Source organism: Haemaphysalis longicornis, unplaced genomic scaffold (assembly GCF_048455015.1).
Source record: "Haemaphysalis longicornis isolate Haplotype H1 unplaced genomic scaffold, Haemaphysalis longicornis Haplotype H1 scaffold_8, whole genome shotgun sequence".
Classification (NCBI taxonomy): domain Eukaryota; kingdom Metazoa; phylum Arthropoda; class Arachnida; order Ixodida; family Ixodidae; genus Haemaphysalis; species Haemaphysalis longicornis.
The window spans coordinates 193,195,032-193,207,117 of NW_027526445.1; the positions used below are offsets into that span (position 1 = coordinate 193,195,032).

The 12,086-nt window shown below is 46.8% G+C and overlaps 1 protein-coding gene across 2 annotated transcripts in view; it reads left to right on the top strand.

The window, feature by feature from the left end:
* Positions 1–12,086, top strand: part of LOC144149262 (membrane metallo-endopeptidase-like 1) — a 41,411-nt gene that overhangs the window by 20,341 nt on the left and 8,984 nt on the right. For both annotated transcript variants that reach the window (XM_077680814.1, XM_077680815.1), the window contains one exon: positions 8,921–9,438. In XM_077680814.1, the coding sequence (XP_077536940.1) occupies positions 8,921–9,438 (518 nt within the window). The remainder of the gene's footprint in view (positions 1–8,920; positions 9,439–12,086) is intronic.

Sequence of the window (12,086 nt, forward strand, 5' to 3'; positions counted from 1 at the left end):
TCACGAAGCCCTGAGGTACTTTGAAAAAGTGCTCTCACTGCGAACACCAAACAATTCATTTGGAAGCGGTATTTGTAATAGTGCCGTGCTTCGACCGCAGGTCAATCACGAAGCCCTGAGGTACTTTGAAAAAGTGCTCTCACTGCGAACACCAAACAATTCATTTGGAAGCAGTATTTGTAATAGTGCCGTGTTTCGACCGCAGGTCAATCACGAAGCCCTGAGGTACTTTGAAAAAGCGCTCTCACTGCGAACACCAAACAATTCATTTGGAAGCGGTATTTGTAATAGTGCCGTGTTTCGACCGCAGGTCAATCACGAAGCCCTGAGGTACTTTGAAAAAGTGCTCTCACTGCGAACACCAAACAATTCATTTGGAAGCGGTATTTGTAATAGTGCTGTGTTTCGACCGCAGGTCAATCACGAAGCCCTGAGGTACTTTGAAAAAGTGCTCTCACTGCGAACACCAAACAATTCATTTGGAAGCGGTATTTGTAATAGTGCCGTGTTTCGACCGCAGGTCAATCACGAAGCCCTGAGGTACTTTGAAAAAGTGCTCTCTCTGCGAACACCAAACAATTCATTTGGAAGCGGTATTTGTAATAGTGCCGTGTTTCGACCGCAGGTCAATCACGAAGCCCTGAGGTACTTTGAAAAAGTGCTCTCACTGCGAACACCAAACAATTCATTTGGAAGCGGTATTTGTAATAGTGCCGTGTTTCGACCGCAGGTCAATCACGAAGCCCTGAGGTACTTTGAAAAAGTGCTCTCACTGCGAACACCAAACAATTCATTTGGAAGCGGTATTTGTAATAGTGCCGTGTTTCGACCGCAGGTCAATCACGAAGCTCTGAGGTACTTTGAAAAAGTGCTCTCACTGCGAACACCAAACAATTCATTTGGAAGCGGTATTTGTAATAGTGCCGTGTTTCGACCGCAGGTCAATCACGAAGCCCTGAGGTACTTTGAAAAAGTGCTCTCACTGCGAACACCAAACAATTCATTTGGAAGCGGTATTTGTAATAGTGCCGTGTTTCGACCGCAGGTCAATCACGAAGCCCTGAGGTACTTTGAAAAAGCGCTCTCACTGCGAACACCAAACAATTCATTTGGAAGCGGTATTTGTAATAGTGCCGTGTTTCGACCGCAGGTCAATCACGAAGCCCTGAGGTACTTTGAAAAAGTGCTCTCACTGCGATCACCAAACAATTCATTTGGAAGCGGTATTTGTAATAGTGCCGTGTTTCGACCGCAGGTCAATCACGAAGCCCTGAGGTACTTTGAAAAGGTGCTCTCACTGCGAACACCAAACAATTCATTTGGAAGCGGTATTTGTAATAGTGCCGTGTTTCGACCGCAGGTCAATCACGAAGCCCTGAGGTACTTTGAAAAAGTGCTCTCACTGCGAACACCAAACAATTCATTAGGAAGCGGTATTTGTAATAGTGCCGTGTTTTGACCGCAGGTCAATCACGAAGCCCTGAGGTACTTTGAAAAAGTGCTCTCACTGCGAACACCAAACAATTCATTTGGAAGCGGTATTTTTAATAGTGCCGTGTTTCGACCGCAGGTCAATCACGAAGCCCTGAGGTACTTTGAAAAAGTGCTCTCACTGCGAACACCAAACAATTCATTTGGAAGCGGTATTTGTAATAGTGCCGTGTTTCGACCGCAGGTCAATCACGAAGCCCTGAGGTACTTTGAAAAAGCGCTCTCACTGCGAACACCAAACAATTCATTAGGAAGCGGTATTCGTAATAGTGCCGTGTTTCGACCGCAGGTCAATCACGAAGCCCTGAGGTACTTTGAAAAAGCGCTCTCACTGCGAACACCAAACAATTCATTTGGAAGCGGTATTTGTAATAGTGCTGTGTTTCGACCGCAGGTCAATCACGAAGCCCTGAGGTACTTTGAAAAAGCGCTCTCACTGCGAACACCAAACAATTCATTTGGAAGCGGTATTTGTAATAGTGCTGTGTTTCGACCGCAGGTCAATCACGAAGCCCTGAGGTACTTTGAAAAAGTGCTCTCTCTGCGAACACCAAACAATTCATTTGGAAGCGGTATTTGTAATAGTGCCGTGTTTCGACCGCAGGTCAATCAAGAAGCCCTGAGGTACTTTGAAAAAGTGCTCTCACTTCGAACACCAAACAATTCATTTGGAAGCGGTATTTGTAATAGTGCCGTGCTTCGACCGCAGGTCAATCACGAAGCCCTGAGGTACTTTGAAAAAGTGCTCTCACTGCGAACACCAAACAATTCATTTGGAAGCAGTATTTGTAATAGTGCCGTGTTTCGACCGCAGGTCAATCACGAAGCCCTGAGGTACTTTGAAAAAGCGCTCTCACTGCGAACACCAAACAATTCATTTGGAAGCGGTATTTGTAATAGTGCCCTGTTTCGACCGCAGGTCAATCACGAAGCCCTGAGGTACTTTGAAAAAGTGCTCTCACTGCGAACACCAAACAATTCATTTGGAAGCGGTATTTTTAATAGTGCCGTGTTTCGACCGCAGGTCAATCACGAAGCCCTGAGGTACTTTGAAAAAGTGCTCTCACTGCGAACACCAAACAATTCATTTGGAAGCGGTATTTGTAATAGTGCCGTGTTTCGACCGCAGGTCAATCAAGAAGCCCTGAGGTACTTTGAAAAAGTGCTCTCACTTCGAACACCAAACAATTCATTTGGAAGCGGTATTTGTAATAGTGCCGTGCTTCGACCGCAGGTCAATCACGAAGCCCTGAGGTACTTTGAAAAAGTGCTCTCACTGCGAACACCAAACAATTCATTTGGAAGCAGTATTTGTAATAGTGCCGTGTTTCGACCGCAGGTCAATCACGAAGCCCTGAGGTACTTTGAAAAAGCGCTCTCACTGCGAACACCAAACAATTCATTAGGAAGCGGTATTCGTAATAGTGCCGTGTTTCGACCGCAGGTCAATCACGAAGCCCTGAGGTACTTTGAAAAAGCGCTCTCACTGCGAACACCAAACAATTCATTTGGAAGCAGTATTTGTAATAGTGCCGTGTTTCGACCGCAGGTCAATCACGAAGCCCTGAGGTACTTTGAAAAAGCGCTCTCACTGCGAACACCAAACAATTCATTTGGAAGCGGTATTTGTAATAGTGCCGTGTTTCGACCGCAGGTCAATCACGAAGCCCTGAGGTACTTTGAAAAAGCGCTCTCACTGCGAACACCAAACAATTCATTAGGAAGCGGTATTCGTAATAGTGCCGTGTTTCGACCGCAGGTCAATCACGAAGCCCTGAGGTACTTTGAAAAAGCGCTCTCACTGCGAACACCAAACAATTCATTTGGAAGCGGTATTTGTAATAGTGCTGTGTTTCGACCGCAGGTCAATCACGAAGCCCTGAGGTACTTTGAAAAAGCGCTCTCACTGCGAACACCAAACAATTCATTTGGAAGCGGTATTTGTAATAGTGCTGTGTTTCGACCGCAGGTCAATCACGAAGCCCTGAGGTACTTTGAAAAAGTGCTCTCTCTGCGAACACCAAACAATTCATTTGGAAGCGGTATTTGTAATAGTGCCGTGTTTCGACCGCAGGTCAATCAAGAAGCCCTGAGGTACTTTGAAAAAGTGCTCTCACTGCGAACACCAAACAATTCATTTGGAAGCGGTATTTGTAATAGTGCCGTGCTTCGACCGCAGGTCAATCACGAAGCCCTGAGGTACTTTGAAAAAGTGCTCTCACTGCGAACACCAAACAATTCATTTGGAAGCGGTATTTGTAATAGTGCTGTGTTTCGACCGCAGGTCAATCACGAAGCCCTGAGGTACTTTGAAAAAGCGCTCTCACTGCGAACACCAAACAATTCATTTGGAAGCGGTATTTGTAATAGTGCCCTGTTTCGACCGCAGGTCAATCACGAAGCCCTGAGGTACTTTGAAAAAGTGCTCTCACTGCGAACACCAAACAATTCATTTGGAAGCGGTATTTGTAATAGTGCTGTGTTTCGACCGCAGGTCAATCACGAAGCCCTGAGGTACTTTGAAAAAGTGCTCTCACTGCGAACACCAAACAATTCATTTGGAAGTGGTATTTGTAATAGTGCCGTGTTTCGACCGTAGGTCAATCACGAAGCCCTGAGGTACTTTGAAAAAGTGCTCTCTCTGCGAACACCAAACAATTCATTTGGAAGCGGTATTTGTAATAGTGCCGTGTTTCGACCGCAGGTCAATCACGAAGCTCTGAGGTACTTTGAAAAAGTGCTCTCACTGCGAACACCAAACAATTCATTTGGAAGCGGTATTTGTAATAGTGCCGTGTTTCGACCGCAGGTCAATCACGAAGCCCTGAGGTACTTTGAAAAAGTGCTCTCACTGCGAACACCAAACAATTCATTTGGAAGCGGTATTTGTAATAGTGCCGTGTTTCGACCGCAGGTCAATCACGAAGCTCTGAGGTACTTTGAAAAAGTGCTCTCACTGCGAACACCAAACAATTCATTTGGAAGCGGTATTTGTAATAGTGCCGTGTTTCGACCGCAGTTCAATCACGAAGCCCTGAGGTGCTTTGAAAAAGCGCTCTCACTGCGAACACCAAACAATTCATTTGGAAGCGGTATTTGTAATAGTGCCGTGTTTCGACCGCAGGTCAATCACGAAGCCCTGAGGTACTTTGAAAAAGCGCTCTCACTGCGAACACCAAACAATTCATTTGGAAGCGGTATTTGTAATAGTGCCGTGTTTCGACCGCAGGTCAATCACGAAGCCCTGAGGTACTTTGCAAAAGTGCTCTCACTGCGAACACCAAACAATTCATTTGGAAGCGGTATTTGTAATAGTGCCGTGTTTCGACCGCAGGTCAATCACGAAGCCCTGAGGTACTTTGAAAAAGTGCTCTCACTGCGAACACCAAACAATTCATTTGGAAGCGGTATTTGTAATAGTGCCGTGTTTCGACCGCAGGTCAATCACGAAGCCCTGAGGTACTTTGAAAAGGTGCTCTCACTGCGAACACCAAACAATTCATTTGGAAGCGGTATTTGTAATAGTGCCGTGTTTCGACCGCAGGTCAATCACGAAGCCCTGAGGTACTTTGAAAAAGTGCTCTCACTGCGAACACCAAACAATTCATTAGGAAGCGGTATTTGTAATAGTGCCGTGTTTTGACCGCAGGTCAATCACGAAGCCCTGAGGTACTTTGAAAAAGTGCTCTCACTGCGAACACCAAACAATTCATTTGGAAGCGGTATTTTTAATAGTGCCGTGTTTCGACCGCAGGTCAATCACGAAGCCCTGAGGTACTTTGAAAAAGTGCTCTCACTGCGAACACCAAACAATTCATTTGGAAGCGGTATTTGTAATAGTGCCGTGTTTCGACCGCAGGTCAATCACGAAGCCCTGAGGTACTTTGAAAAAGCGCTCTCACTGCGAACACCAAACAATTCATTAGGAAGCGGTATTCGTAATAGTGCCGTGTTTCGACCGCAGGTCAATCACGAAGCCCTGAGGTACTTTGAAAAAGCGCTCTCACTGCGAACACCAAACAATTCATTTGGAAGCGGTATTTGTAATAGTGCTGTGTTTCGACCGCAGGTCAATCACGAAGCCCTGAGGTACTTTGAAAAAGCGCTCTCACTGCGAACACCAAACAATTCATTTGGAAGCGGTATTTGTAATAGTGCTGTGTTTCGACCGCAGGTCAATCACGAAGCCCTGAGGTACTTTGAAAAAGTGCTCTCTCTGCGAACACCAAACAATTCATTTGGAAGCGGTATTTGTAATAGTGCCGTGTTTCGACCGCAGGTCAATCAAGAAGCCCTGAGGTACTTTGAAAAAGTGCTCTCACTTCGAACACCAAACAATTCATTTGGAAGCGGTATTTGTAATAGTGCCGTGCTTCGACCGCAGGTCAATCACGAAGCCCTGAGGTACTTTGAAAAAGTGCTCTCACTGCGAACACCAAACAATTCATTTGGAAGCAGTATTTGTAATAGTGCCGTGTTTCGACCGCAGGTCAATCACGAAGCCCTGAGGTACTTTGAAAAAGCGCTCTCACTGCGAACACCAAACAATTCATTTGGAAGCGGTATTTGTAATAGTGCCCTGTTTCGACCGCAGGTCAATCACGAAGCCCTGAGGTACTTTGAAAAAGTGCTCTCACTGCGAACACCAAACAATTCATTTGGAAGCGGTATTTGTAATAGTGCTGTGTTTCGACCGCAGGTCAATCACGAAGCCCTGAGGTACTTTGAAAAAGTGCTCTCACTGCGAACACCAAACAATTCATTTGGAAGCGGTATTTGTAATAGTGCTGTGTTTCGACCGCAGGTCAATCACGAAGCCCTGAGGTACTTTGAAAAAGCGCTCTCACTGCGAACACCAAACAATTCATTTGGAAGCGGTATTTGTAATAGTGCCGTGTTTCGACCGCAGGTCAATCACGAAGCCCTGAGGTACTTTGAAAAAGTGCTCTCTCTGCGAACACCAAACAATTCATTTGGAAGCGGTATTTGTAATAGTGCCGTGTTTCGACCGCAGGTCAATCACGAAGCCCTGAGGTACTTTGAAAAAGTGCTCTCACTGCGAACACCAAACAATTCATTTGGAAGCGGTATTTGTAATAGTGCCGTGTTTCGACCGCAGGTCAATCACGAAGCCCTGAGGTACTTTGAAAAAGTGCTCTCACTGCGAACACCAAACAATTCATTTGGAAGCGGTATTTGTAATAGTGCCGTGTTTCGACCGCAGGTCAATCACGAAGCTCTGAGGTACTTTGAAAAAGTGCTCTCACTGCGAACACCAAACAATTCATTTGGAAGCGGTATTTGTAATAGTGCCGTGTTTCGACCGCAGGTCAATCACGAAGCCCTGAGGTACTTTGAAAAAGTGCTCTCACTGCGAACACCAAACAATTCATTAGGAAGCGGTATTTGTAATAGTGCCGTGTTTTGACCGCAGGTCAATCACGAAGCCCTGAGGTACTTTGAAAAAGTGCTCTCACTGCGAACACCAAACAATTCATTTGGAAGCGGTATTTTTAATAGTGCCGTGTTTCGACCGCAGGTCAATCACGAAGCCCTGAGGTACTTTGAAAAAGTGCTCTCACTGCGAACACCAAACAATTCATTTGGAAGCGGTATTTGTAATAGTGCCGTGTTTCGACCGCAGGTCAATCACGAAGCCCTGAGGTACTTTGAAAAAGCGCTCTCACTGCGAACACCAAACAATTCATTAGGAAGCGGTATTCGTAATAGTGCCCTGTTTCGACCGCAGGTCAATCACGAAGCCCTGAGGTACTTTGAAAAAGCGCTCTCACTGCGAACACCAAACAATTCATTTGGAAGCGGTATTTGTAATAGTGCCGTGTTTCGACCGCAGGTCAATCACGAAGCCCTGAGGTACTTTGAAAAAGTGCTCTCACTGCGAACACCAAACAATTCATTTGGAAGCGGTATTTGTAATAGTGCTGTGTTTCGACCGCAGGTCAATCACGAAGCCCTGAGGTACTTTGAAAAAGTGCTCTCACTGCGAACACCAAACAATTCATTTGGAAGCGGTATTTGTAATAGTGCCGTGTTTCGACCGCAGGTCAATCACGAAGCCCTGAGGTACTTTGAAAAAGTGCTCTCTCTGCGAACACCAAACAATTCATTTGGAAGCGGTATTTGTAATAGTGCCGTGTTTCGACCGCAGGTCAATCACGAAGCCCTGAGGTACTTTGAAAAAGTGCTCTCACTGCGAACACCAAACAATTCATTTGGAAGCGGTATTTGTAATAGTGCCGTGTTTCGACCGCAGGTCAATCACGAAGCCCTGAGGTACTTTGAAAAAGCGCTCTCACTGCGAACACCAAACAATTCATTTGGAAGCGGTATTTGTAATAGTGCCCTGTTTCGACCGCAGGTCAATCACGAAGCCCTGAGGTACTTTGAAAAAGTGCTCTCACTGCGAACACCAAACAATTCATTTGGAAGCGGTATTTGTAATAGTGCTGTGTTTCGACCGCAGGTCAATCACGAAGCCCTGAGGTACTTTGAAAAAGTGCTCTCACTGCGAACACCAAACAATTCATTTGGAAGCGGTATTTGTAATAGTGCTGTGTTTCGACCGCAGGTCAATCACGAAGCCCTGAGGTACTTTGAAAAAGCGCTCTCACTGCGAACACCAAACAATTCATTTGGAAGCGGTATTTGTAATAGTGCCGTGTTTCGACCGCAGGTCAATCACGAAGCCCTGAGGTACTTTGAAAAAGCGCTCTCACTGCGAACACCAAACAATTCATTTGGAAGCGGTATTTGTAATAGTGCCGTGTTTAGACCGCAGGTCAATCACGAAGCCCTGAGGTTCTTTGAAAAAGTGCTCTCACTGCGAACACCAAACAATTCATTTGGAAGCGGTATTTGTAATAGTGCCGTGTTTCAACCGCAGGTCAATCACGAAGCCCTGAGGTACTTTGAAAAAGTGCTCTCACTGCGAACACCAAACAATTCATTAGGAAGCGGTATTTGTAATAGTGCCGTGTTTTGACCGCAGGTCAATCACGAAGCCCTGAGGTACTTTGAAAAAGTGCTCTCACTGCGAACACCAAACAATTCATTTGGAAGCGGTATTTGTAATAGTGCTGTGTTTCGACCGCAGGTCAATCACGAAGCCCTGAGGTACTTTGAAAAAGTGCTCTCACTGCGAACACCAAACAATTTATTTGGAAGCGGTATTTGTAATAGTGCCGTGTTTCGACCGCAGGTCAATCACGAAGCCCTGAGGTACTTTGAAAAAGCGCTCTCACTGCGAACACCAAACAATTCATTTGGAAGCGGTATTTGTAATAGTGCCGTGTTTCGACCGCAGGTCAATCACGAAGCCCTGAGGTACTTTGAAAAAGTGCTCTCACTGCGAACACCAAACAATTCATTTGGAAGCGGTATTTGTAATAGTGCCGTGTTTTGACCGCAGGTCAATCCCGACGTCATGCGGTACTTTGACCTGCTGTACGGAGATCTCAAAGAAGAGGACTTAAGTCTCCTCACAGCGTGGGAGCTGCTCCTTGTCATAGCGCCCCTGACTAGCGCAAAAGGGCCTCGGAGCTTTTACACTGTTCAACAGATCGGGGCAAAGTGCCTGTTGGCGTCCATGCAGGCCATGGAAGTTCCTCTGCTCTCATGGCACCTCTTCAGGGAGGTGCCCCGGACCACTGTGGGTGCTTCGCGTGCCATGACACAGCGCATCAAGGACACCATACTAAACGAAATCGAGGATTCCGACTGGCTGGACGGCGGCACGAAGTCGACAGCTATGGATAAGGTCAAAACCATTGGGCTGCACGTCGGCTTCCCCAAGTACTTCGAGTCCGACAGGGACATTGACGACGTGTACAGCTCCTACCCAGACGTCGGCAGCAGCTTCCTGACGCCGTGGCTCACCGCGATGGGAAAAACCATTGAGTGGCAGATCAACAACCACACCAGCTTCAGGTGATGACTTCTCGTCAGCGGGAATTTCTGGACGAGTATCCTTTTCGTTGCTGATAAATTGCCAAGAGCATAACAGTTTTACTGAATGTTGTGATCGATCGTCATAAAAGACTCTGGAAGAAACTTTGATGTGCCAGTAACGTTTGCAGGCATGTCAATTTAATTTCGCATCGGAAGATTAAATATAGTACATGGGAAATATTTTAAGTACCGGGCGCGCGAGGTATTTGAGAACACCTTTCCTTATCGCCATAGACACCAGCAGCCTCATCATGTATTATAGGCGTGCGGATTCTTGTTCGTCGACCCTTTGTCATTCATACTGCGGAGTTTCTTCAAAGACGGAAGAGTGCAAGTTGAAGCAGGAAATGAAACGTCAAGCAGTCCTTGTCGCCCTGGCCGCGCACAACAGCGACTTGGAAATTGCCACCTTTCTGCAAGCAGCGAAGTGTTTCGTTTACAAAGTGCAGACAGAACTTATGTGTTGTGGCGGTGACGTGGCATCTGTGGCGAAAAGGAAAAAGCACAGTCAGCGGTCAGACATTGTCAAACTCCTTAATTTCTGCGGCGGTGGTGTTATCCGTTGTCCGCAATGAGGGTGACGTCATGCCGCAACATTTTTTTGCTGGACTCCGCATTAATACTGCCGCTTACGTGGATGTGCTTGCCACCGTTGTGAAGCCATGGATAGAGAGCGTTTCAAAATAAAGACCAGATGTCATTAAGAAAGAATCAACTCCTGCCCGCATCACCTCTGTCACCGAATAGTGGCTGGCTGACAACTTCTGTGACCCTGTCACTCCCAACTTGCGGCCTCCTAGCTCTCGAGATTTAAATCCGCTCGACTACTTTGTCTGCGGCGTCTGCGAGAGAGAGGCCAACAAAGGGCCGCATAATACAAAAGACTCGCTGAAGGCCGCCATTTCTCATTAAAGGGACACTGAAGTGAATTTGTCAAGCTCCCGTTTTTGCTTGCACTGCGTAGACTGGCTCAAATTAGCACACTTTTCATCGTTTTTACGATTGACAAATCGGTAATTATTTTACAAAGCGCGAAAGAAGAAAAACTACCATTCGCGGTTTGCGGCGGCCGCACCAACTAAAGCTGTGACGTTAGGAGGAGCGGGCACCGTGATTGGACGATGCCCAAGGTGAGCAACCAAACAAGTTTCGGTTTCGGTTTCGGTTCTGTAAAACACAACCGTTGGCGTTGTTGGATGGGCATTCTCAATAACTCAGTAATCATCGTACCGCGCTTCTGCCATGGTGTCAGATGTAAAAATGCATAAAGATAAGCCTCCTAGGACGGCTTGGAATCGTAGCATTCACTAGCCGAAACCTACGCAGTGCATGAACGCCCTCCGCGTACCCGCAGACGCCCAAATGTCATGCGCTTTTCCCCCATATTTGGAGCTTGCCTCCCTCATGCCTGTATCGTAAAAAGCGTGTTCGCTCCAGGCCAAGGGTCTGTTCATTCTGGCCTGTGCCCCCTGCCCGCAAGCAGTCGGTGCTTATGGCAACAGCACGCCAACGAGAACTCGCTAGCGCGCCAGTGCCAGCCTGCGCGCGTTTTGTGAACTAGTTCGTGGAGCCATGAACGTTGCGGCCCAAAAAAAGGTGAACTCAATATAGAAAACATCGGCGGAAAAACGCCAGCCTGCGCGCGTTTTGTGAACTAGTTCGTGGAGCCATGAACGTTGCGGCCCAAAAAAAGGTGAACTCAATATAGAAAACATCGGCGGAAAACGAAAAAGTTAACTTACAGAAAAAAAAAAGCACGTACCCGCGGGGATTCGAACTCCTGACTTGCAAAACACTCGCGGAGGCATATCCAGCGCCCCAAACCACTCGGCCAGGGAGCGGGCTCCGCTTCTATATATTGTACAGGGTTATATATTGTGTAGGGAATATAGGGTATATATTGTACAACCAGTTTACACTTTTATTTAGTTTTGGCATTTCAAGCAGCTTAGGTGACTATTTGTTGTATTGCGCTCATGCAGTAAGCGCCGCCCGAGTTTCCACAATAGCTCACGCCTAGCAATTGCATTTCGTAGACGGAAAAGCGTTCGCAGATGCGTAGTCGTGCTGCTGACCGCTGTGCTTGTTCGCCCAGCGCAAAAAAGTGCTTCCCGCACCCTAGTTTTACGCTGTACGGTAAAAATATCAGTTGATTTTATTTCCTTAGTACCTATATTGACTTCGCTGACTCTTCTCCCGCCTTCAAGAGGCCTTATATTTTCCTACTGGCGTACCAGTCAGCGAAACGTCGCATGTGCGCTTGTGGAGCGCTTGTGTGAAGCGACCTTGACTTGGAGCTAGATACAGTGTACAAACTAACCAAGTAAAGAAAGGCAGATTCTACCATTCACAAACGTGTCCTGGCTTCGTTTCAACTGAGCGAACGAATTGCGACGACCCGTCGGCGGCCGGCGGACGAAACGCTGGGCCGACTGACTGTCTGAAGGCAGGGGAGCATTGCGAGCTCGGCTCCTCTCGACGTCACACGAAAACGCCGCAGAAAATGGGCGAGCGTAAAAAGAGGAGGACAGCATTTTCGAATTAATTTTTCTACCAAATAAAATCGCGTAAACGCGCCCAGGGTGGTCGAAACATGGCCTGGGGACTCCGGACTACAATTTGCGCAA